At 37.6% G+C, this 27,088-nt stretch overlaps 1 protein-coding gene across 1 annotated transcript in view; it reads right to left on the bottom strand.

Annotated features, from left to right (window-relative positions):
• Nucleotides 1–25,634, bottom strand: part of LOC149299767 (NUAK family SNF1-like kinase 1) — a 38,611-nt gene extending 12,977 nt beyond the window's left edge. Inside the window, exons 1-2 of the mRNA XM_089486041.1 lie at nt 25,338–25,634; nt 5,415–5,535 (exon numbers count right to left, since the gene is read on the bottom strand). Of these exons, the coding sequence (XP_089342167.1) occupies nt 5,415–5,535; nt 25,338–25,634 (418 nt within the window). The remainder of the gene's footprint in view (nt 1–5,414; nt 5,536–25,337) is intronic.
• Between the last annotated feature and the right edge of the window lie 1,454 nt (nt 25,635–27,088).

Genomic DNA, 27,088 nt, shown 5'->3' with positions numbered 1-27,088 from the left:
GCCTTCTGTATTTGACAATAAAATATCTACTTCAGAGCTGATTCTTTAATTTACTTATGACCCCAAGGCAAAAGATTTCTTTTGTTGATCTTAAGGGGCATTCTAACTTCTTGCGTTTGATCAGATGGAAGGCTCCTTGTGCTTTTTCTCTCTGCCTGAGACATCATCTAAATCACATTCAGTGTGTTGACATTCCTTCCACCTGGTGTCTTTCCAAGCAATGGTATTTTTATTAGTTCACTTCAACCGCAGACATAACTACCTTTCCACAGTAGTTTAAGTGCTTCTTTACCAAAGGTCAGCCAATCAAAAGAACAAGCCAGTGCATGTTTCATTTTAGGAATACTGCCTTATAATCTCCACCCAACCTATAAAGCCACAAAATGATCAATTACTTTGTAAGGATTATGATAGAAAAGAAAACGTATCAGCAGCTGCCACTACATAAATGAGATTTTGTTTGAAATACACATCTACATTTTATACTGCATATATATTGTACTAACTTGTCTGTATATTTAGACACCTTCAACATTCTGATCTAAAGGGACATAGCTCCATATTTCTGGATAGATTGGGATACCTACCAATAATCAAATGTGTCCAACACATGGGTTCATTTAGGCTTTTTGTTCTTTCTCTTGTCTGATTTAACAGCTGATTGAGGGGGGTTATGGACTGATATAGTTTATCATCCATTGTAGCTTACAGATTCACAAAACTCCATAATCTTCTTACCATCAAAAAGGGGCATATCCAATTGAAGAAATATCAGGAAAGGTAAAATGCACATTTCCCCTTGGTTTATACATACAAAAATAGCCTATTCCTCTATATGCATAATGCAAAATTTTGTTTGTGGCTTTAATTTGGTAGTCCAAGTTTGGACTATGAAAAGTCTATGGATATCACACAAGCAATTTTGTATTGCATAATTGTGGAGAGTAAATATGCCTACCTATAGGACAAAAGGTCAGTATTCACCACTATTTGCCGAAAATCCAAAACCAATATTTGAAAAGCTGTGTGGAGACCCTATGAACAGCTCATAGAAGGGGTAAGATCCATTCTAGAACAGGGACTAATTGAATAGACAGGCATCCTGTGCAGCCAAAAGTACATAACATTTTGTTCCAAGCCTTATTTTAGTTAAAGCTTATCTGTAATCAAAAAATATTCAAGAAAAATGGGTTAGTCTGAAAATGAGTTATGTAGGTGTGAATAATTTCATTGAGGAAATTAAAGGTCAATAGAATTTAACAGTGGAAACAAAATCATTTTGTTCTTGACTGTCTGCCAACTGCTTGATGACAAGAATTCCGTTCCGAATGCTGTGCTATCGAAAAAGTGAACGACAGAAGTATCACTTGACGTCACAGCTCAGCTAGACAGGAAATTAATTAGAAACATGGTCTAATTGAAAGGTAAAATGATGCCAGAATTATTCATCTTTGTTCTCAGTGAAAAGCCTCTCTTTTCTTTCATTTTTTTTCTATTTAATTTCTTTCCCCAAGTAGGGTCACCTCATTCCAGTATACTCTTTGGGAATATACTATAGCCCTCATAATTTGTAAAACCAGTACTTTTTATAACCAAAAGGCCACAAGAAACTTAAAAATCAAGTATCTTCTTTCAGAAACCGAAGGGTTTTTTTGTTGTTTTTTTTGCTGCATACTTGCATAGTCATTGCGTTTTATTAAAACAGACCAAGTTCTATGATGAAAAAAATTACATCGCCTGAAACATGAGTTGTGGTATTATTTTTACAGGCATTTCGCTATCAAATACTGCTTGATGACCCATTACTTTCTATTACCTGATATAAGCTCTAAGTTCTTCATAACTACTCAACATTGTAGGGGTTTCTTTTACATTTATTCATTATAATGTGAGTTGGGGGTATGAAAATGAAGAATGTTGCAATGAAGGATGGTAATGTTGTTCAAATGTAGGTTGACCCGGTGTGACGTGCAAACAGCCTTCATGTTGTGGTAAGAATGTTTACAAATGATTTAAAAAATATAAGGTTTGGGGACACATCCAAAATGCTTTTAAAAGTTTGGCGATCCATTACCACATGTTGTTGGTGTTTTTTAATCCTAGAATACACTCTTTAGTCTGTATAAATGGCGTCATACTAGTGCCATAGCAAGACCAATTCTCAATCTCCTATTGGCTGGATTGTTAACAAGGACTATAATAGGGAAATTAAACCACTGTGACATCTACAAGATGTGATTTAATGAAAAGAAGGGTAAATAAAGTTAAAAAAAATATGTTATGTTTAGCCTACTGCCCTGATAATGGAGCCAAGTACTCTGTATCTTTCACTGTGTTAGACATGCCTTGCAAACGGTTTTTCAACAAAGCTACCTTAAAACATTCCAGACAGTTAAACTTAACCAAAACAAAATATTAATGTGCATCATATCAACAGTGAAATTATAAGCCTGCTTATTTATTAAAGTCAGTAGAATTTTCCACAGCGTACCTAGAGCCCATCTTAAAATGATTAAAAAGCCATTTAAAAGTTAAAAGTTCATATGAGCTTACAAACGGTACAAAGGGTTTTAAAAGGGTGAGCAAAATAAATAAAACAAACCTGACTATGGTCTAAAAATAAATTCCATAGCGACATTAGATATAAATGCTGTTCAGCTCAGACTCAAGAACCCAGGGAATAAATTGGCCTCTGTTTTCGCAAACTTGACATGTTGGTCTGAGGATTTTCATGAAAGAAGCACTTTCCTTCAGTGATTAAATTTATACTCTGACATTCAGAACGAAAGATTCTGGCGAGGTCAGCTTTAACTGTACACTACTATTCAAGATGTTTTAAGTCACTTCAACAGTATTTCCCTCCCAGCTGTACTTTGTGGAGTGCCAGTTTCTGTCCTGCTGAGAGGATGGAATTTCTCTCGACGAAGAATTAAGGTCTACGTCTTTCAGTTACTCCTGAAAATAAATTCACTTTGATTGGGTTACAAAAAAAGTATCATTAAGCTATAAGCCTGCTCAAAACCCTGTGGACTTACTAAGCCTTAAAAACTTAAGGCCTTAAGTTTGGTCTGAGATGACACATCTTAAGGTTAATCACTTTTAACCAGAAAGGCCAAAAGGTTAATGCAAAACTAATCTTTTCTTTCTTTTAGGCGTAGTTTTAATTTTGTAGCAAATATAAAAGTTTACAGCCCTAACTAGAAATCTCTGATTTCAGGTTTTTTATCAAGAAAAAATGTCACCTATTAAATTTATTAAGGGAACTTAATATCAGTTGTAGTAACAGGGAATTATTTTTAGCATTTAAAATGCATAAGACTCTGTGGGAACCAAAATGGCATATGGAACCAACTAATGGAGCGACCTTGAAACGGCCTTTATGTGCCCTTGAAAAAGTGGGAAGTGGTCAGGCTATTTAATATTTAATAGATCATTGGTAAGGGCTGAGACATAATGGAAAGTGTTGGGCTCCCTACAAGCTGTGTTGAAGGACCTCCCTCTCACCATATTTATCTTATTGTCTTTGAATATGTCATTGTACATGTGAGAACTTTCAAATCAACTGTGTGCCATATATTATGGAGATAATTCAATCAAACTACCAATTATCACATACACATGCCAGTAAAAAGATAGTACTTTATGGAATCTTGTTTCTACAAACAATTGTAATACTACCTACATAGCTTTAGCTAGAAGAAAAGCATGCATTTATTATGTCTGTTGAGAGAAGCCCCCCTTTGCCAAAAGTTCTTGATTTCATTTTGACAGTTTTTGCAAAAATACAATGTAGCTCACAGAGGATATCTTTTACGTGAGTCTAAAAGAATCTGCTTCAGATATCTCTGAAGTATATTTCAGCAGATTCTGGTTTTCCTCCAGAGTGAAAGGAAATCCCCGTTAGGTGTTTCTCTTTGGCTAGGTGCACTTGGCAACATTTACCCAAGAACTTGGGCGTGTGCTTCAATCATCACTTTTCAAGAGAGGATTGTGAAGGCTGAGTAGCTTGCATGGTTCTTTTATTTTTATTTCTACCCAAACATTCTTCTATAGTTTCACACTGACACAATTCCCTTCCAGGGAAAGGCAACTTTAGGGATTCCAGCTGCTGCTGACTATATTTCTCATCATGAGGCTGTCTGAGCATGTTGAGGACTACAGTTAGATCGGCTGGAATGTCAGAGATTGTTTATCCTTCGTCTTTTGCCCTTTGTAAAAACTTGGCCCCCTCTGGTACAATCCCCAATGTGTCACACTTCCAGATACATTTGGCTGATGCTGTTTTCTATGGGTAGGGGGTAGCCTCACATAAGCTAAATGGAACCCTCTGAATGATCATTCTTGTGCTTCAACTGACTCTTTTCACTTTCCCATCTGGCACAGTCATTTTATTTCTTGACTGTTCTACTATCCTAATGGTTTGGGACAATTAGGTGTATTGTTATTGCTATTTTATCTAATTGATAGAGCTTTGTAATCTGTAAACAAAACCAGACTATTCGCGCCAACAATGTAATGTCCTTTTAAACACTAATTTGGGGCATATTTTTAGTTTTTGAAATGTACTTTTTTCTTCTTCTTAATAGTGGACATGGTGGACGATGCGTTTTTTTTTGACTGGGCTAGGCTAACAGTTGATAAACAGTTGTTAAACCTCCTGGTCCCAGCAAAGCACATGTTTATTTTGACCAGGTCCTATTATGTAATAAATATTTAGGTGGCATCAATGTTCAGAAAAGGAGTTTTTTTCATGGTCTTGGAAGGTACATGATTTAGCTAAGCTTCCATGTGATCGTTCTTTGTAGTCCTGTTTGGTGAAGGCAAAAGTAATCTGGACAAGGTTAGACAATGCATGTTGATCTTATTGCAAATGTTTCATACTAGGATATCTATTTGGGCTTAGTTCTAAACCGAAATTGTAAAACTCGTCTATATAGCAAAAATTGGTCTATGTAGGTAGACCAATGTTTTGTTGCCATTGTCAATGTACTTTAAAATACTAGGTGTAAATAAGCCCCTTATGTGTCCTTGTTCAACCTCACTCAGTTCAATGAACCATTTCATTTAACTTTTACACACATTGTTTTATACAGACAGCAAATAGAGCACTGCAAATACCCACCAGAGATGATTACAAGCCAATACTAACCACTAGAGGACCAAAATAAAGATCGCCTATACACAACTAAATGAATTTTCATGTGTTTTATGTCTCTGGTGTTTTATAAAGGTTATGGAGTTTAAAGCTGTCTGGATACAAATAATGAGAACAAACATTTTTATTTGTTGCATGGTGTTGCATCCCACGCAAATATAGTATGTTGGCAGAGTTTCAAGCATATGTATAAACAGTGGACCACACAAAGCTTTCATCCACTTAATTTCTACACATGTAAAGAAAGTAGGAAAACTACCTTCATATATGCTTATTATATGCGGGTGGCTGAGTGACGACATAATCTCAATCTCTCGTCTGATGTGAACCATGTCTTGCTCATCTCTTATTTTGTCCTTGCGAATGGATTTTATGGCAACCTATAATAAATGAGAAATTAATTGTTAGTTTGGGAACACAACAGATGTCAGGCAAAAATTAAAAATGTTCTACAAAAACAACACAGATGTTGATTGTTGGCAGGAGACAGACACAGACCTAACAGAAACCAAATAAAATTTACCATATAAATCTCTTCATGTATTATTAAACTAAAGAAAGCTGTGCATATATTACTTTTATGTTTTGTGTTTATTATCCATTATAAGTGAAGTCAATGGCCAAAACAGAAAACTCTGTAGCATTTGATAATACAGAGAAGATGCATTTGGTAATACAGGGAAAGTGCATCACTTGTCAATCATCTTTTAATGGAAACTCAATTCTTTACCTCAGTACGAAACTCAGCAGATCTCAGTTGCTAATATTTAACCAAGAGGCTAATGGAATTAAACATACCAGGGTCCAAGGTGCAGAAGTTCCCAGTGAGATTTCTCACCATGTTTGGTCAAGCTGGCTATTTATCAAGTTAGTATTGACATATACTTTCCATCAGGATTGAGAGGTCTCAGAGGGAGTTTCTGAGAAAAGAAAGTGAAATTCGGGAGGACCTCACTAAATCTTCACTTAAAGTCTTACTGACCCAACAAAAATATCTACTCAAAAGGGACAGTAATAAATAAATTACAATAAAATGCTGCCATTAGAAGTCCAATTCTTAACAAATGTGTTGATGAGTTTTTATAATTTCTATAATTTGACAATATGCTAATTCAGCTATGTAATGCAAGTAATTTTCCACTAAACCGAATTGGCCTATCATAGGTCCAAAGGGAATAAGGAAGATTATCTCTAATTGTGACCACATGGTAATGGGATTTTTGTAAAAAATAATGACTGGAAAAGGCAGTTGCCAAGGGCTAGCCAGAATGTAAATATCCAGATGTGGCTGTAGTACATGTCCCATGATCAAGTGAAGCAAGAAAATCCCACTGACTTGAACTGGATAAAAGATCAGAAAAGGGATGATACATAGCTTGTCAATGTACCCGCCCCCCATCTGAAATGTCCATGTTGAAGAGGATTAATCCTTTTTTGGTACTCAAATAGCTTGTTTTGTAAATTAAATTATGCAAATAACATAACTTTATATTCTACTAAATATCCATTATGTAAATTACTATAAACAAGTCTCAAAGGCATACAGAAAGTCTTGGTGAACTCCTGCCCACTAGCTGCCTCTCTAACTACACTCCCTAAAACAAAAGTGTATTTCTTTCATCATCTTGACCGTTGGGAGGTTTTTGTCAAGTACGTTATCAAAAGCGATGATATGGAAACATTTTTTTAGCTTCTTTTATCTAGCCTAGATAATTAGCATAAAGAGGTCTTACATGTATGTATGTCCGAATTATACTGTTCTAGCAATAGTAGCACATTAAATATAATGCTACAAACATCCAGATACAAAGAAATAAAAAAAAGCCACTCATTACAAGTTTTGCATGTGTTTTATAGGCTGCTTATTTTACAAGGCTTTCGTATCTGTAAAGCTGTGCAAGGGCTGACATCAGGGGGAACAGTCGATACGAGCTACATTGGCCCTGCTCCTCTGTGCCTACCATTCTTTCTTGTGAAGGCAGCATTACATTACTTCACGCTTTCTGCATAGGTGTGTGAAGTGTTTGGACACCGGGTAGGCAGAGGTGTATGGACAATGAGGTAGGGAAGAAGGCAAAGGTATAAGGAAACAGATGGGTATGGATACTGATGTGAGGAGGGAGATGGACAATGAAAGGAGGAGGGGCACAGGGGTAGGCAAAGGTGTATGGACAATGGGGAGGAGGGAGGAAGGCAGAGGGGTATGGACATTGAGGGAGACAGAGGGGTATGGACACTGGGGGGTGAAGGCAGTTAGGCATGGACACTGGGGTGGGAAAGGAGATGTACACTAAATGAAGGAGGGAAGCAGAGGGGTATGCACGCTGGAGTGGAGAGTCAGAGTTAGGCAGATAAATATAAATAGGGGACTGGGAGAGACAAGTTGTGTACACATATCTTGTTAATTAAACTGTCAACTATTATTAAGAATTTTTATTTCATTTTGAAAAAATGTGGTTTTATGCAATTTTACTCATTCACAAAGATGCTGAAGATATATAACCTCTTCCCGCAGTTTTGAATGTGACATGCTGCAATACAGCCATATAGAGCAAAGGTTGCATGGGTTATATTTATCGGAGTTCCCTGGGGGAAAACTCATGCCAAAAGCAGCTCAGACTATATTCAAAACAATGGTTATATTTTTTGTTTGAAGTGTTGAATGATATTTTTAAGGACTTCAAGGTTTGCAGCTGGAGAGTGTTTTAAGTAGACTAGTAGGATCAGAAAATGCTTTCTACTCTTCTGTAACTGATCAATCATTAAATGCAACATACTTAGACAACATCTAAGATTAAAAAAATATCTGCTCACAGATCTTGGGTCTACTGTAGATATGAGAAACTCTGAAGTGGCCAACACAGTTTGAACATTTTACTTTAGCTTAACTACAGTCAACTGAGTAGACATGTCTTGTGAGGGAATTTATTGTGGTACTCCCTGAGTTACTAACTTAGAAAAGTTCTGATGTGCCAACACACATGTGGACAAGCACATTGCTGGAAGTGATATGGAAGTGATATGAAGGCTGCAAATTTCAGACTGTGTTAATATATTACGTTACCAGAATCGGTGACTAACAAACCAATATCACTATGCCTTAGAAATATTTTAAATATATCTTAAACACGCCTACAATACTCTAATATGTTTGAAAATATGTTCAAAAGGTTTTCTTAAAAAAAAATAAAAATGAAATCTCAATATAATTCTCCAATTTTCATTGTTGTATGCATTCTTAAAAACTGTAGTAATAGTAATAATAGTAATAATAATAAGTGTATTTATAAACAATATTTGTAAATGCTTTATAACAAACTAACCAAGATTTAAAAAACTATTGGTGATATATCTGGCTTAGCACATTGGAAACATGCTGTAGAGTGCTTTATTTTGATTGACATTTGATATTACATTTATTATAATGTATTTTGTTTGGAAGCTTGATGTAAACATAGATCTGTATGTCCTTACAACATAATGTTGCAGACACAAACAACTAAACTTTATTTTGTTTAAAATAGTTACGTTTTAAGACAAAAACACCATAAATTAACAGCAGAAAAACAAAGCTTGGAATGTTAGCCTGAATCCGAACTCTACCTTTACAATAAAGCCATTGGTCTTGATTGGAATGATTCCTGGTTCCATTTACAGTGAGTCAATGAAAGGTCAACACAAAGACAAATACCGACACAAAGGTCATTTCCATGGAAATCGTACCAGAAAGGGAATCATACCAAAATTTTCCAAAACCATAAAAGGGTGCAAAACCCTAATAATTGACAAGTGGAAAAAAAATAACTAAAGTATATTTCAAACACATAGTGTGGTAGGTTCGATCATTGCCAATAAAAACCCAAAGCATTTTTTGGCCTTTGTTTATTTGTGTCAATAGAAGAATGTTATCCAAGAGAAATGCTGTTGTTCCCAAATCAACAGCTGCGTCAACACGTAAGCCCGGGCAAGAACGCACAAGTCAAGGAAAGGTTATGCCAGCACTATTTATTTATTTATTTATTTACTTAGGCAAACGGAACACCTTTAACCCCTTAACGACAATTGCCGGTCCTGGCACGACACGGAAAAGCATGTGCTTTACGACAATTGACGTGCCAGGACCGGCACGTTTTTAAACGGGTGCAGAAAGCGATCTACTTTCGCTTTCTGCACCCAAAAAGCGTTGCTGAATGCCTCGACATCGAGGCATTCAGCAACGCCGCGATCGGCACGAAGGGGCCATCTCTGGCCCCTCCACGGGGCGTCAACATCCGCCATACTTTGTATGGCGGCGGACGCCCGTTTTAAAAGCGTTTAGGAGGCGATCAACGATCGCCTCCTAAACTTAAATGGTGTCGCTGGAATGCCTCGATCAGGAGGCATCCAGCGACACCAAACACTTACCTTTCGGTGGGCTGTGACCGCTCCGGAGAGCGGTCACAGCCGCAGCTGCCGGTGATCTTCGCCATCAAGGAAGATGGCCGCCGCCCTGCAAGAGAAACAAGCAAGTTTTAAAAGCTCGCTAGACGGTCTCCAGACCATCTAGAGAACTCTGGCTCCACTTGCAGGTTGAATACAGGTACTGCATTCACCATGCAAGTCAATGGAGCCCAGCTTTCTAATCACATTGTGATTAGTAAAAAAAAAATTAAAAAATAAAATAAAATTAATAATTAGAAAAAAATAGTAAAAAAACAGTAAAATGTAAAAATCATTTCCCACTGATGTCACTATCAGGGGAACCTCCAAGTTGAAAAAAAAATGTTTAAAAATTTTTTTTTAAAAAGGCAACAAAATATAAAATATATATATAAAAAATATATTTTTGTGAGCAAGTCCTAAAATTAGCATATTAGCTTAAAACAATTCTCGCATGGAAAGAGTTAAAATACTGGCATATTAAATGCCCGTGGGGTGTCTACTTTTAAAAAAGGTATGATTTGATGGGGTAAATTGAATTGGCCAGGTTCAACAAGGTCCCAATTAACACCGGGGGAAGGATGGCCACACATCTAATTTCCAATTAGAAAAATGCACACGTACCAAATGTGGCCTTTTAGTTCCCCCAAAAAATGACAAATTCATGCATGTGGGGTATCACTGTACTCAGGAGATGTTGCTGAACACATATTGGGGTGTCGTGTGACAGCGGCATATACCAGGAGCTGTAAATTCATACATAAAGTAGGTGTGTGTGGGAAAAATACACACACAAAAATACTACTGCAAACTTTGAAACAATGCTGGTGGTAAAATGTGTGCATGCAAAGAGTTAAAATACCAGCATTTAAAATACCCTGGGGTGTCTAGTTTTAAAAAATATATGGTTTTGTTGGGCACACTGAAATGGCCCGGCTCAAAGATGTACCAAATAGGGCATGGGCAGTGGATCCCCAAATGCCAAAGTTCAACATTGAAAAATGCGCATGCCCCAAATGTGGCCCTTTTGCCCCCAAACAGCCAGGCAAAATCATTCATGTGGGGTATCACTGCGCTCAGGAGATGTTGCTGAACACATATTGGGGTGTTTTGTGATAGTGACATAAACGAGAACATTTTAATTCATACCTGAAGTAAAATGTGTGTGGCAAAACAAATGCAAAAAAATGACTACCACAAAGTTTGACAAAGACTGGTGGTAGATATGGTGCATGGAAAGAGTTAAAATACTAGCATTTGAAATACCCTGGGGTGTCTAGTTTTCAAAAATATATGACTTGATGGGGTAAATTGCATTGGCCGGGTTCAAAGATACCCGACATGGCACATGGGGGGAAGAATTACCAGATTTGGAAAAAATGGCTTTGAAATAGCAAAACGCTACCTGTACTTATTGCCCCATAATGGGTAGAAAAAAGCAAAAAAACATAAAAACATTGGGTATTTCTAAACTCAGGACAAATAGTAGAATCTATTTAGCAGGTTTTTTCATTACCTTTTATAGATGAGTAAAAGATTTTTCAACTAAAAGTTAGAAACAGTCATTTTTTTCTAAGTTTTTCACCATATTTTATACTTTTTTTAGTAGTAAATAATAAGATACAATCAAAACAATGTCATCTAAAGAAAGCCCTTCTTGTCCTGAAAAAAACAATATCTAATGTGTGTGGGTTAAGTAAACGGGAAAGAAGAAAATTACAGCTAAACACGAGCAGTGCAGAAATGTTAAAAAGGCCATTGTCACGAAGGGTACAAAAAGTAAAATCAGCCTTTGTCACGAAGGGGTTAAAAGGACCCAGTTTATCCTGGTAGAATTTATCTACAGTCTCCACGTTCAAATATACCACATAGAAAAAAACTGCTGCCAGTGGGGAAATGTGATCTTTCTACTTACATGATGATTTTATGTATTCATCTATCAATGTATTCATGACCTCACACTGGAGAAATAATACTCTTGTAAATAATAACTCCCCTCTGTCATTTATGATACATTATAATGGCATGGTGGAGAGCATTTACAAATGATTCTTGCAACAACAGAACCAAAGTTTAACGTAGGTAAGTCTTTACTGCATTGATCCATATTGAAGCAGTTGAGCATATTAAACCCGCTGTACTTCTATAGAACTAATCTGCGGTATATTCCCCACACCTTGAGTTTCCACTACTTAATTATGCAGCTTATCACAAATGCACTACTTGACTGTGGCAATGTGACAAATTCTATATTAGCCAAGATACAAAAAAGCCTCTGTCAAGATATGACTGAATACATCTATGTAATACTGTATACAAATAAACTGATATATATATATACCGTATGCACTTTTGTCCCCCAGAGTTCCAGGCGCTGGAGGACGTCTGCGCGATGGGTGTAGACAACCTCCGCTCAAGGAACTTCCACCGGTGCTCCACCATAGAATCCCCAGTGGAAATGCCAGCAGCGGAGGTTGTCTAAGCGCTTCGTGCAGACGTTCACCGGCTGCGGCGATGCCCGTAGACAACCTCCACAGCTTCTCCGTCATAGAAGCCCTGGCACATTGCGCAGACGTCCACCGGCCGGCCCCCGTTAGACACCAGGGAGTCTGGGGGTGCATTGGTAAGTCTGGGGGGGGATATCTAGGGAGCAGAGTGGCATTTCAGGGGGGGCCGAGTGGCATTTCTAGGGGCATAAAGTATATATATTGGGGGGCAGAGTGGCATATCAGGGGAGCAGAGAGGAATATCCATAAGTAAGGTGCATTATGAATTAAGGGGGGACCTTAAAATAGCTATTGATTTTCTGTTTATATATAACATTTGCTGACTAACTGCATAATAGATACCAAAAATTTAAAATACATATTCCGATTCATTAGATAAAATACTGCTTTACCATTCCACTCATGTGTATTCTTTCTTTAAAAATAAATTTTTCTTTTAATTAGCACCAAATTTTTAGGGTGTGGCCTATAATCGGGTGCGGCCTATATTCGAGCCAATACTATTTATTGCCTCGAATTTATATATATATATATATATAATATATTAAATCTTGTTCTGCATGATCTGCATTATAGTTCATCCTCATTAAGTTATTCCTTAAATTACTGCCTTCCATTGAAGAAAGCTGATTGGATCTAAGGGTGAAATTAGAGGAAATGAGAAAATGAGAAGAAAAATATTGTTATGCTCTTTCCCACACATTTTGTCACAAGCATCTCATTTAAAACAATTCTTATGTTATGGTATTTTATATTTCCTTACAGTTCTGAACAAGAGTTGGGGAAAATAATAAGCCTCTGGTTCTAAAAGTTTGGGCCACTTCCTAATGTCTGTAAATCAAAAGAATTGCTTAATTTACATTAATTTAAAAATGGACTACTTTGCCACAGGTTGGCGCTGGAAAGGGTTAGTTTCACATACGCACCCACTTAAAACCAGGCCTTTAAGCTGTTAAAGGGCTCTAATGAACATTGGTCGTAAATAGGGAAGAGCTGTAATGGAGGCTGAAACAAAAGACTCCCCAATTTAGCCCAAGCATTTCATGGCAGTACATCATAAGACATATTCCTTAAACGCTGTCATGCTCCTGACCACATCCCAGGCAGATTACCAGCTAAAATGAAGATGAGATTTCCTTTATTCAAAGAAAATTCAAATGCTGGCCAGATGTTCACAAAATGCATTAAGTAAAAATAGAAGGAAAAAAAAAAATTTCTTCCACCCTAAGAAACAAAAAAAAACCTTAAGGCTAAAAGAGTTAGCATTTGACGGCAATTTTATTACATATGTCACAGCTGCTAAAAGATAAAACACAAGTGTAAATGAAAAGGTTTTCTTTGATTTTGCCATTTTTATGAGTTTTATTTTTTACGACTTGACAGCTTATAAAGTATCTGATCTACATCGGACATTTTCAAAATAGGTTCAGGTTGATACGTAACATGAAACGATAGCTTTCTTCGGTGGTAAACTATATTAGGGAAAAGAAGAACTAGTAATGCTTTTTATATTTATAGTTAAAGAGAGTACACTTTATTTATTAATTCTATGGAAGAATATATAGTGGATCTTTTTATCCATAATATTTTGAAAACAGCTATACAGTGCTAATATATGCCTTTTTTGATCATCAAGCTCCTTTGGCATCAGATTTACACAGACATTTAAGCACGTTTCTGCACCTCTCTTTCTCTGCAAATCTGTCTGCAATATTAGGGCTTCTTAGGGTACTTCCGCCTCTCCTCTGTTCCACCAATCGGGGGAACGGGGTGTGTCTGGAAGCTCCACCCTTTGCGGAAGTCCACCAGGAGTGAAGACTGAACAATTATGTAAGACATGAGTATGAGTATTTTTGATTGCTAATGCGGGACTATTGAGTAAATTATCACTTTCTATTACATATAACAAAACAAACGTTGTACTACTTAGATACTTAGATAGAAGAGCTCCAGGAGAGAAGCGGTCAGCAGAGAAGGTAGGGAGACATCGAGAGAGAGGGAATTTACAAGAGACTTGGGACCTGTGTGTGCCAGCGTGGCACAACCGATGAGTGGCGTCCGGAGCGGACCTCCAAAAGTAAGCCTCTGTGTGTCTCCTTAGCTGAACTAAGCCAGTATGTCTTTGACACTATCAGGATAGAAGCCTCTATCATTGTTCCCACAAACCAGATAACGTACTAAATCTGATTTAGAGCACAAACTTAGGAGCCAAGGTTTTTTCGATATATTGTTAAAAAGGAATAGGTGGATATATTTTAGATATATATATGTAAGAGCAAAGAAATGCTTTGGAAGCAACTATGTAAGATGTCAGAACTGTAACTGGTACAGGTCAGAGATTGTTCCTGAAGGTATGAAAAAACACAGTTCATCTCCTATTAGGCAACCAAATGGACTGATAGTAGTGTCAATAATATTCAGTTCACAATAAGGAAAAAGACAATAAAAATTAAATGTATTTCTTATAAACCAGAAACACAAAAATCATTAATCTCTTGCAGTTCAAAAATTATGATTCCCAAACAAAAAGGAGAATCCACAATTTTAGCCAAATCCAAAATGTTCAGTCTTTCAGATGGCAAGTTAGCTAGCAATTAAGATTATTCGAAAAAATACTTTCTATGAATGTAACCAACATTTTTTTTATTAAAAAGATGCCTGTTTTTTAAATCTGTTAATGCCATAACCACAGAACTGTCGTTTTATTGGGTTTTCAATTGGCAGGAATATATCCTCCAGTGAGTGTTAAATGAAAATGTTTCTCCCCTACCAAGAAATAATTTGCAAAAAAAAAATGTAGTCTCCCATTTTCTGCTAAAAGAGGGAAAACCAGACTAATTTAGCCAACAATGTATGTGTCCTGTTAAATAAGACAAGTGTTGTAATAATGCCATGTTTTCTTTTCCATCTTGTAAGAAAGTATTTTACATTTTATTGAAGCGTATATAAGGAAAACTGGAATGTTCATCAGTTATGTCTGTTTCTGCTGCGTAAGGTGGAAAAAAGTACTTACATTTATGGTTTATCCATGAAACTCATAAAACTGGCTACTCTGTTACATATTTGAGGCCAAATAGATTAAATGACAATAATGTGTGCCAGGCTAAATCTGGAATGGTCCCCTTCCCCTGAGTTTCTATACACGTGCTAAAAAAAACATAAGCATGAGGCAAAATTCCATAATAAAAGCCTCATTATAATGTCCTATTCACAAAAGGCTACGATAGTTACAAACAGTGTTAACTTTATTTGGTGTTTAAACACATTGACACATTTCCTAAACTGCCACTGGAGCTTTTCGAACCTCTGTAATACACTCATCGAGTATGCCAGTGCTCTGCTATTATACATGCTATCCACTTAATGCAGATCTGTCATTTTCTCAAAGTCTACATTTTACAGTTCTATACACCGAGTAAAACCTATGCAATGTTATTTATAGATAAAAGCAATATATTTCCTTTAAATTGGGCTGTCGCTCGCCTAACGTTAAGTTCCTGATTGTTCTTGATTGGTTCAGGCCCAGGTTTGAAAGGATGGGTGAGATGAGGAGAGTGAACATGATGGGAAATTGATGTCACTGGCTACTTCTAAACAAAATAACTCAAAAATTATTATATTGTCAATAAAAAGCATATACCATAGGTAGTTTAAATTAATGAATTTAACTATGCTGAAAGCTGCACCATTTTTTATTACTACAGATTGAGTATCCCTTCTCCCAAAAGCTTGGGACCAGAAGTATTTCATTTAACGGGTAATTTTGAATAATGGAACTCTCTTCTCACCTGTGTCCGCTCCATTGTTTAGGGATATTTGGATAAGAGGTACCCAAACTGTATAAAAATAAGTATTTAAATACATTGTGCTGTTTTCTTATTTAAAACTAGTTTTTGTACATCATGTTGACTTGCCAAACCACTAGTCAAACATCCTCACAATCATACCGTGGTGGACAACGCAATGGGCTCAGCGAGACATGTTGACTAATGAGGGTCTGTGGAGTAAATGGCTTTTACAGCATTGCCATTAAGCGTCAGTTCAGTGTGGTGATTGAACAGGGAAAGTCAGCCAAAATATCACATGGCTGACATCAATGGTAGCCTTCACGTCTGCAGGTAAATTACATTTGTTGGGAAAAAAAAATGGGTAAAACCATTTTTTTTCAATGCTAACCTACATTAGCATACAGCACTTGCATACAGCACTGTATTTTATGCTCAACGGGGATTTTTTTTCCATGGAACTTCCCTTTTTGGTTCCTCGTGCCTTCAAGCCTGTTAATTGCTCATGACTCTGGAATACTAGATAAGAAACATTAAAATGGATAATGTTTTCTAAGAAACTTCTCAAAAACTTTCCATTACCAATAAATCTCAATATATGTACCTCAATCCTAGAGCACCTGTGTGCGGCTAACAGAGATAAAGGAGATAAACAACAATGTTCAACATAGCCTTTTCTAAGAATCACCTTGGAACAAAATATTTAAGATTTACTGTAATGGGGGAGGAAAGTTGCTGAAAAAAGGGTTTTGATCTGTCTTATATTTTGACACTTTCTTTTAGACTTTTTATAAATTAAATAATGGATATTTCAGGTCATATTTTCTGATTACTTGGTTCATGTCCATATTTGACTTTGGCTAAAAGTTTTAAAAAGTCATATGTGTTAAACATCTGTGTATTTCTGGTCAGCATCCAGAATACTGGATCAATATATGGAAAGACACACCTACCCTACTCTCATGTGTACTTAAATATAGTATGTCATGTATTGTTTAAAATATGAGAATGCAAAAAGGATTATTCCTTAAAACAGATGTTGGACAACTAAGCCTTCTGTTAGCTTTTCAAACTCACAACTAGTTATTTTAATATAGAACCAATTAAGCATGTTCTCAATGCGCAACACGTCAGCGTTTTCCGTAAACTTAGGGCAACTTGTTTGTAAAGTTCTAGCTCAGCTCGGAAAAGATGCCAGTGTTGTCTATATCGAAGCAGTAAGCTAACAGCATGTGCGTTATGTTTCAGATGGGCTAAGGAAAAAGACTAAATACGTCTGTAATTATTTCCTGTTGAACACTAGGCTTTGTCACTTGGCAGTGTTAGCAGCTGGATTAATCACTTCAGGACTGCTGACAAGTAAACTCCAAGATCTGTGTGGGATGACATTTTAAAGAACAGCATAACAAGAGTTATCTTTTGTTTTACGGAAGTATTAACAAGTGTCTTTACTGCTATAAAACCAAGCATATTTTTACTTTTATTCAGCTTTTTCTAGTCCATTTTTATGGACATTAAAGGCAAATTAAAGGTGCTATACTACTAAAATGTTTTTTGGGCTGCTCTCTCCAACTAATGTATCGGTTTTGTCTTAGTCTGTCAATTCTAGTCTTGTCATACCTTTGTAACCCCTTAAGGTCAATGGGTTTGAAACCCATTAAAACAATGCATTGTGAGCCTGTATATGTACGGGCTTTGTCATGAAGGGGTTCATATATGTATTGAAAGAAGAGCTGCATAAATTGTTCTTTTAATCTTTCATCTCATTTCATCATAGAAAGCTTTTTAGCTTTTTAGAGTCCATCTGTGCCTGCTTTTGTGTCACATGACAATAAGGAGTCCCTGACAATTAAAGAACCGGTAAAATGTACATGATTAAAGAATTGTTTAGCAGGGATTTTACATGATTAAAGAATTGTTTAGTACGAATTATGTTTCTATTCTAGCATTTACTACCGAGCTTTAAAATCTGTAAATTAATGTTATTGCGGAGCGGCACATATGTGTGTTAAAGTAATCTTTACTGGCTTCACCTTTGGGACCTCATGGAGATGTTCGTTAGTGTTTTAAGTTATATACCATTCTGTAAGCCAGTTACATAACATGTTTATTTCACTAAGATCACCTTCAGCTTTAAAAAAATAATTACAAATTCTATTCATGAATGCTAATGCTTCAATTCATACTTTTTATATTATTAATAAAAAAAATTATTTAAAACAAATAATTGTCATTGGACTTGCTATTTCTAAAATGACACTGGGCATGTCAAAGAGCCCCTTTACGTTCGATGAATCACAAGCTTACAACCGCAAAAAAAAAGATATTCCAGGTACTCCCAAAGGATATACCAGATACTCCCTAATGATAAAAGGTGGAACTACTTGGTCTACTTTGCAAAAGTTTTAGGACCAATGCCCTTTTCTTAATGTGCACTCCTAAAAAGCATAAACCCACCATTAAGATGTAAAAACTATTTAACTATTTAAATCACTGCTTGTAGGAAACAATGCATTAGGATTACATAGAAATAAAGAAAATTTTAACAGAAGCAGTAGGTCTTTCTCAGCAAAACTTCTAAAAAGCATTTGTTGTTGTTAATTGATTTATAGGAACCATCATAGTCAAATAACTGCTTCTGGCTACTACAACCCCCAACTTTACTTTTCCTTGTCTGGGTTTAAGGACAACCTGTTGGGTTTAATATTTCATCTTTGTAACAACAGTACTAGGATCTGCATTATCCGCCTACTCATAAAGTTTATACTAATAAGAAGCTCTAAAATACTGTAAAGTTTCTTTGGACAAAATGAGCACTAAAAATATTTGGACGTTTGGCTGGTCAATTTATTAAACACTTGCCAGAGTAATGTGTACATCACAGGGCCCATTGTGAAAAAGAATTTTGTTGAAAACAAAAAGATTATTGTACTCCACATACTTTTACTTATTAGGAACAATACATTGGTATTGCATTGCTTGGATAGCATTACATGGTAAATAAATTCCATGATTATCGTTACCTCGCCTGAGTGTGGTACTTTATGAACCCAGTTTAAAGATTTGTGAAACCAATCAAGCTGTCTGAACCGTCTGTGTAGAGATATTTTCCAAGGGGTGAGAACAGGGCCATCTTTAAATATAAAGAGGCCCCTTTGTTGCTTATCTGTACCTGAGTGGAGGTCTCTGCAGCTAGAATGCTGCCTTCTGCTGGATGACGGGATTTGTAGTTATATCCCTGCACTCTCCAATAGCAGGGAGCTCAAAGGACGCAAGGGAGGAAGCTTTGGGGGAGTTCTGTGCAAGCAGATGCGAAGACCTCCATGACACTATGGTGGCTGGGTAAGAGATAATCTTTAAGGTTCTCTCAGGAGTTACATGCCTGTTGTGGTCTAACAGAGAAAGGACAGCACATGCAGAATATAAGACTCCTACTATTTATTTTTTTATTTATTTTTTTTAAAGAGGGTGCAACTTTGTTTCTACCTCTTCTCACTCTGACCTCTCTGTGTGTTGATCACTCAGTGCATTGTTTGACAAATCTTGTTCCTCAAATCTTGTCAACTCAGATCCAACAATGGTGCTGCAGGTCTGCCGACAATGGCAATTATTAGAAGAATGTACAATGAACCCCATCTTCCTTCAGTACTGCATTATATTACTGTCTACAACACAGTGTCTAATGATCAAAGAAAATTTTTACCATGGAACGTTCCCTTTAAATGGATATAATAATTCACATTGATTTATCCAGCCTAGTCATCACATCAATAGAATATCTTATTAAATCCAAAAGGAATTGCTAAATTCTCCAGCTTTAGAGAACACATGAGATTTCTGAACATTATGCCCTTGATAAGGTGCACTGACTTGAACTTTCAATCTGATTGTAGACAAACATGTTTAGAAGTCGAGGTAGTTTGATCATTAATGAAGCCAACCAAAAATCAGCTCTTTTATGGGAAAGGATTTAAGAAGACAATAAAAACAGTTAAACTTCGAGTTTGCAATGTGTTTGAAGGCATAGCGACAGATGCATTGGCAGAGTAATGTTGCAGGCAATTCCTCTTCTAATATGTTTGGTTTAAATGCCTAAATGCTTTTATCAGAAATATTATGTACCTGCACGATGATCCTTTGAAGATGCAACAACCAAATAATAACTGTCAACCTATAAATCTAAATTAGATATGAAGTTTAAATGTTCTGTTTTGCCCTCAAAACATCAGGATATGCTTAGATACAAAATACCTATGGCACACTACCAACAAATATGAATAATATGTAAGCTACACCAACCTACAACCTACACCAACCTACTTTCAGTTCTAGTAACTGCCTTCATTTTCCACCCATCGATGAATTCATCGTGAAAATTTACAAGGGAACAAAGACCATCGCATTATTCAAAATAGTTTTTTGACCTACAGCTTGTACTTAATACAACATAATAGAACAGCCATTCCGTTCCTGTGAAAAAGAAGCTAAGATGGCTGCTCCCATGGAATGGGCATAATTAATTTATTCACAATCAATAATTGAAGATGCAGCAAGCTCTGTTCTAGTAACTGCAGAATATCAGAGGGTAGAGTGTGTATTTTGGTGCCATGGCTGGAAATACATGAATATTTTAGAGGTCTGTGTTAGATTATACCTCCCTTCTGTTTTACTCCATTCAGCTCTGGAAAATAATATATCTTTCTAGTTTAAATTAAAGAGAAATAAACAATGTCTGGTTATGAAAGAGGGTGTCGGAAGGGCATGCATTCCCTTTAAAAAAGCATTTCAAACAGCTCCACAATTCATTAAGTGTATTTTTAGTGTCAGCCTAGTGTTACAGCTACGTCAAATCTCTGTTTTATTGTTTAGTTCATCAAGAAAAGACTCAGTCCTACTAAATTCCATCTGCATTATCAATTGTTTCTACACAAGAAAGATAAAACAAAAAAGAACACATACAGTATTTCCAGATTTGCTAAAGACAGGGTTATTTTCAGAGACAAGGAGGCTATTCCCTAAACTAACGTTGCCTGAGCCAAATGTTTTGGTTGCAAATGTCCACATTTGCTAGATAAAGATCCATCATAGGTACCAAATGGATCCGCAAGTTATTTGGTTTCCGCATTTAGCCTTTCTCTAGCCCCTGCCATTAGTATATATGTAAAGATTACCAAACAAAATTTGATTTGATTGCTTGAATATTTTTTGTGAAATTTCCCTGGCTTGAGACAGGGCCATTCCCCTGATTGTCATGGTTGTTGTACTGTTAATACAAACCAAAAATAACCCCCAGTGTCTCAAAGAAGTTACACTCCAGTAACTGTGTTCCTGTGTGACATTTAAATGGACACCACAGTTACCATAAGCACTTGTACATACACAGAAAGCACTAAGGTTGATTTCAACCGTCAGACCACATGGAGAGGCGAGGACCTTCATCTTCTACCTAAGGTAGAATCTTTTAAACCTTTTTTGTTAACCGTTTCAAAGAATGCATATTAAAGTACTCGCAGAATACTTTAATAGGCATTCTTCATAGGTGAGGTTGCCAGGGGATCAACTGTCCCTTTCAGATGTGCTGAGAGGTAGTTGCAGAACAATGTGATTCACTGATGTAATTAAAAATATCAGCAGGGATGTCCCCAGGCAAAAATGGTACTCATTAGCACCTTGCTTGCATTCAGCGGGACAATCTGAACGACAGACTTTGATGGATTTCTTTGTCATTCATCATGTCGCATTATCATTGTTATTTATGACAGAATGAATCGAGTGACGATGAGCCTGCTCAGTTCTGTTTTCTGCTTGTCATTGCCCATTGACCGCGCTGAGAACTCATCTTGTGCATTCCATAATTGAGGATATAAAATTTAATCTATAAAATGTCTATAAGTGAACAACAAATAGGAATATGGCCCATACAGCACCCTCACTCTAATCTAAATCATCTAATACATTTTAGAGATTGTTTTGTCCACCTCTTCAGCCCTGTGTAAACCGTGTTTTTTGTATTGTTATGTCTGCTCTAATTTCAGGTTAAAGACCAATGCATGACATATGGCCAACCAAATGGACCCTGCTGCCATAGGAAATGAATTGGCTATTGACATGGTGTAGGTGATGCTGTCACATTTGGCTGGAGGAACTTGCTGCAATTTATCACTGTATAATATTAATAGTCTAAATATAACATACAAGTCGCACGGGCATTTTTAAAGTCCCACCACCACCAAGTCTGTTGGAAATCTGCCTTTAACATTTCAACACACAAGATATGGTCTAGGTGTTAAAAGTATTTAAATGCAGTGATGCAAGGATCTAACAAGGCTTGGACTGATCATACTCACACCACAAATGTACAGTTTACCAGGATCAAAAAATCTGAGTATCTAACAAAACCACTGATAATTGATTTTGCCAGTACTAGGACAATCTAAAGTGAGTTTCTAAAAAGAAATATATATGCAAGGTAAATTAACCAAAAGAAACAGTTTTGTATTTTAATCAACATATAGAAATCTCTGGAGGGTGTCTTCCTAATTAACCTGTGCAATTAGCTATAATGCCTTTGTTGTCAGGGTTTGATTAATGAGAAGGGGGAGGGGGCAGATTCTAAGTTTTTTCCTGGTTTCCTGGACAATTAATTGAAGCATTTAATCATTTACAAATGGCTCACCCTATTGCTATTCCAAGTTTTACCAGAAAATTATGACCATTTTTGTAATTACCCACGTAAACACAGATTTTTTGTAACCAACGTTTTACATCTGATGCCAATTTGCATACAATCATGTATTCTTACTGCTACATTATGGGAAACAAAGTATCCACATGGCTGGGTTCCTCTCTGACCTCTTTAATAAATATTTGTGTAGGCATGTGAAGTCAAATAATGCATGTCTTGGTAACCGAGAAGGCATAAAAATGTTGTTGTAACCAACATGAGGTATATTTCCTGTAGCCAAAATCTAGATATGATTAGATAGATGTACAATCAGATAAAAAACATTGTAGGTTTATAAACTGGGATGGCCAATGATTAAGCTTTCACTCCCGTGCTTCGAGGATTCTCTCTCCTCTGTTGGTGGATGTTTGCTTTACATGTTATATTTATTGAAGTATGAATCAAAACAATTCACCTCTGTAGCTGCCACGTTTCTCTGTATGTTTCTTTCGATAGGGAGCCTTGTGGTTTTTTGTGTGCTTATGTTCGGCTGTGATCGAGAGGGTTGCGCCTGATCCAGGTGTACGGCACAGGAACACAACAATTTGGATGGTACATTAACATGCCCATGAATGTGGCTTCAGAGTAGATGTGTCAGCTTGCTACGTGTGCTTAAGCTTAAATCAGGGTCAGTAAGCTGTGTACAAGCACTGAGCTCAGACAACCTGCTGGTCAGGTGTTAACATGCACAATTTCAAGTACATGTGTATTATTATTTATTGTTTTATATAGCACCATCAGATTCCACAGTGCTGTACAACGTAGCACATAACATAACGACTTACAGAAACCACAGGTGAGGAGGACCCTGCTCAAATGAGCTTACAATCTAGATAGCGTTAGGGTGTGTTATACAAGAAAAGTGTTGTTAGGAATGGACCAGCCACACTATTTTAACTATTGCAGGTGAGAAACTAGGAAAGGTGAGCTAAAGGAATACGGGAGGAAGGGTATTAAGGTGTAAGTTGGTAGGGGTCCTTAAAAAAGTGGGTCTTAAAGGATTTTTTGAAGGACCGAAGGCAGGAGGAGAGATGGATTGGCCGACGAGGGCATTCCAGAGGATAGGGGCAGCCCTTGAGAAGTCTTGTAAATGTGCATCCGAACTAAAAACCGGGGGGGTGGGGGATCATTGGATGAGCACAGAGACCGGTTAGGAGTGTATTTAGAAGTGAGTGAGGATATATAAGTAGGGAAACCAATGTGAAGAGCTTTCGATGTATGAGTCAAGAATTAATACAATATATTGGGTTGAATCTCTTGAAGATCTAGAAAGTTTCTGAATAGGCTCCAAACTTTAATGCCTTACCTAGCTCATCAATGCTTCTCAAACGTTTTTCTGTGGCAAAATTTATAATTTCATAGGTTCCCTGCTAGATCACTAGTGTCCCATTAGTGCTCAGAAGCATACATGAATGCCTAGCTGGGTTGAAGGGGAAGAAGATAGTCCTACAACATTATCTCTTGGAAGGCTGGTCATTTGTCTTGCTGCCATGACCCTGCTGAATTCAGCACGGCCTACTCACTTCAATATGTCCCACCAAATCTAGAAAATATTCATAAAATGCCTGAAAATAACAAACTTAGCCATTAAGTCTAATGTTTACTTGTGCCAACCTGTACATGGTGGGATCACAGTAAAAAATTGATGTTCCCAAGGGTGGCCTTGGGATAGAAGAACACTTCCATCGCTGTTCTGTAAACATACTGCAGATGGGGGAGGTAATTTTGCAACAGTAAGAGTAAAACAGATTTATTGCAATTAATAGTAAATAATGTAACGTGGGAACCCAATATCTCTGCACGTGTCTGGGAATCCATGCAGAACTCAAAGTAACTTGTTTCTTCAACGCTATTCTGGGAAGAATGGTAGTTTGTGTGTATGTCCATGGCCATTCTATGGTCACCATTCAAAATAGTATCTAACATCTGCTAAGGTTTCACCAGGGGTGCCCAAAAATAAACCAAAGAAATGGTTTCTAACATCAGGTTGTCTTTAACCTATATTCTAGAGCATGATTTCGGTGACAAACTGTGGAAACATGGCTTCTAATGGCAACCGAAGAAAAGAGTATTGTTGCTATAACAACTTCAGATCAAGCCATTGGCTGTATGGCTGTAAATTTCATGATGGCATAGTACAGCATTTATAACAGTATACAGATACTGAAATATTCTAATAAATTAAGAAAAAATATTTTGCACCAGTCTATAAAAATATATATTTCATTTACCTACACCTCATAAAGACCCAATAAATGTATTTATAGATGCGGCTTGCGTTAGGAAAGAAGATATCTGCAAAGGATTGTTATCAACTTACATAACTAGCCACCTTAAAAGAAATTTGAAATCAAAATGATTTTACCAGTCAAGGCATGCATGGCACAAATTCATCTGTGATGTAACCAAACATATTTGAATGATTATCTCAAAACACTCTTAACATGCCCTTGTGCTACAGTCAGTTCTATTCTGCTGGCACGCAAGAAGCACAATAAGCTAACGTCAATGCAAATTTCTCGCTTGGATAAGATGCATTCACCTGACACCCTCTGGGGTCTAGCAACTGTTTTGCCGGATCATAGCGGTACATGCTATTAACCGGAGCATGTTGATCTGTCTAGAGCCCTAGATGTGTTTAGATCCAAAGGTCAGAAAGTGTTGAAATATCTCACAGGGACATGAAAGAGAAAGCAGGGCATGCATAGAAAGATGTTAATTGTTTGCATCCAGCATCAGATACTCACCACTCTTCCAGAAAATCTCTCAATGGCCCTCTTCACTTTCCCATAGGTGCCTTTTCCTAAGGTCTCCAGAAGCTCGTACCTATGCTTCAGGTTGTGTTTGTGATGATGCCTCTTCACCTCATGTTGCTTGGCTGAGAGTTCTGGGGTAGTGCTTGCTGCCTCTTCTGAACCTGTCTGAGATGGGGAGAGTTGCATCTTCTCCACCATGCCTTCAGCCCCTTTACCTATCATCTCCGGGTCTAGTCTCATATATTCAGGACTTTTTTCCGGTTTAATCTCAGTAGCATCAGCATCCATTTCACCGGCGGGGAGTGTGGATCCTCTCCCGCAGGCTCTTTCAGTAGGTAGCAGTCCCAGTCAGACCAATTTGGCAACTAGGCATTTGGCACGTGTAACCGCTAAAAAACAAAACAAACACCCACTCCCTTTTCTGCAATAATACCCCAAGAGGGCACGCGACTGATGAGGGTGATGGGGGTGGTGTGTGATGGCAGCAGCAATACGATCCGATCGGCCAGCCGTGCAGGGCACTCTCCTGCAGCGCCTCATGTGCAATGTAAGTGAGCCGCCCGTGCTGTTATACACGCACCGTCAGGGATGCGATCAGATGCAGCAAGGACACCAAACAAATGCCTACAGCATGACCTGGCGCGTCTCACTGATCCACCGTCTCAGCACGGGGTGTCCATTCCCAGTCTATATTTGGTCTGCCTGTCGGTGCGATGACACCAAAGCGTCGGTCCTTTCGCCTCTCCAAAGGTACAGCACAATCTGCTTAGGTCTGCAGCGAATCTCTCCATTTAGCCTTTAAATCCGGCAGTGCCTGAGGTGCAGCGCTTCTGGTCCGGAGCCGTAGGGCGCAGGCTGTACAGATACAGGACGGTGAATGCCCTTCCCCGGTGCCATGATCCCTGGATTTCCTTTAGAACCTTTTTTTTTCCTCCTCTTCTGCCTGGAGCTCAGGGGCAGCAGCGCTTCACGGGCTCGTGTGAGAGGCCCTTTTCATTCCCTCTTCTCTTCTCTTGTCTGTGGAAAAGCCCATGTGGGTGGAGCAGCCCCACCTCCCCTTCTCCCTTACATTCCAGGGAGCTGGGGTCAGCCCGCAGGGCACAAGCCAAGGATGTCGGGCTACTGCGACAGGGGAAATGCTTGTAATGCGTTTGTGGGCCCACACCCCAGAACCACCTAAGCCTGACACCCGCTGTCCTCCCAAAAGCGCGGCCCTGCTATTGTGTCTGCTTCGCTTAGCTGCTTCTAAAAACCCATTATGCCAAACCTGCTGTTTCCCCCGGAGGAAATGAGCGCGGCGTGTCCTGCCATAGTTCAGTGAACAAAATGCTGGATCTGCAGGATTGTGGAAAAATAGTTAAAACGCTGCTTTTTTTTTTTTTAGTTTAACCATGTCAATGGAAGGAAAAACAAAAAAACACACAACATATTGCCCAACCTGTTGTTACTGCATTGGATTTGGGAAATATATGATTTCCAATCCCCTCTTTGAATGGGACATTTATTAAGGCAATGCAATTCGAGAAGCTATAATGTCCTTTAGCATTTGTACATTTCTACACAAAACGAGAGTAAGCGGGAAAATATAGTATTTTTTTAATTTATTTTTTATTTATATACAATGCATATTAACAAAATATATTTTGTTTATAAACAATAAAGTCTCAATATGACAAAACCACAACTGACAGACTAAGACAAATCGATACCTTAGGTATTAAGGCCCTGCTCGTGAGTTTACA

The sequence above is a fragment of the Sceloporus occidentalis genome, unplaced genomic scaffold, assembly GCF_023333645.1.
Source record: "Sceloporus occidentalis isolate IW3139 unplaced genomic scaffold, rSceOcc1.0.p SCAF_28, whole genome shotgun sequence".
NCBI lineage: Eukaryota > Metazoa > Chordata > Lepidosauria > Squamata > Phrynosomatidae > Sceloporus > Sceloporus occidentalis.
This window is presented reverse-complemented; position numbering and strand designations above follow the sequence as displayed.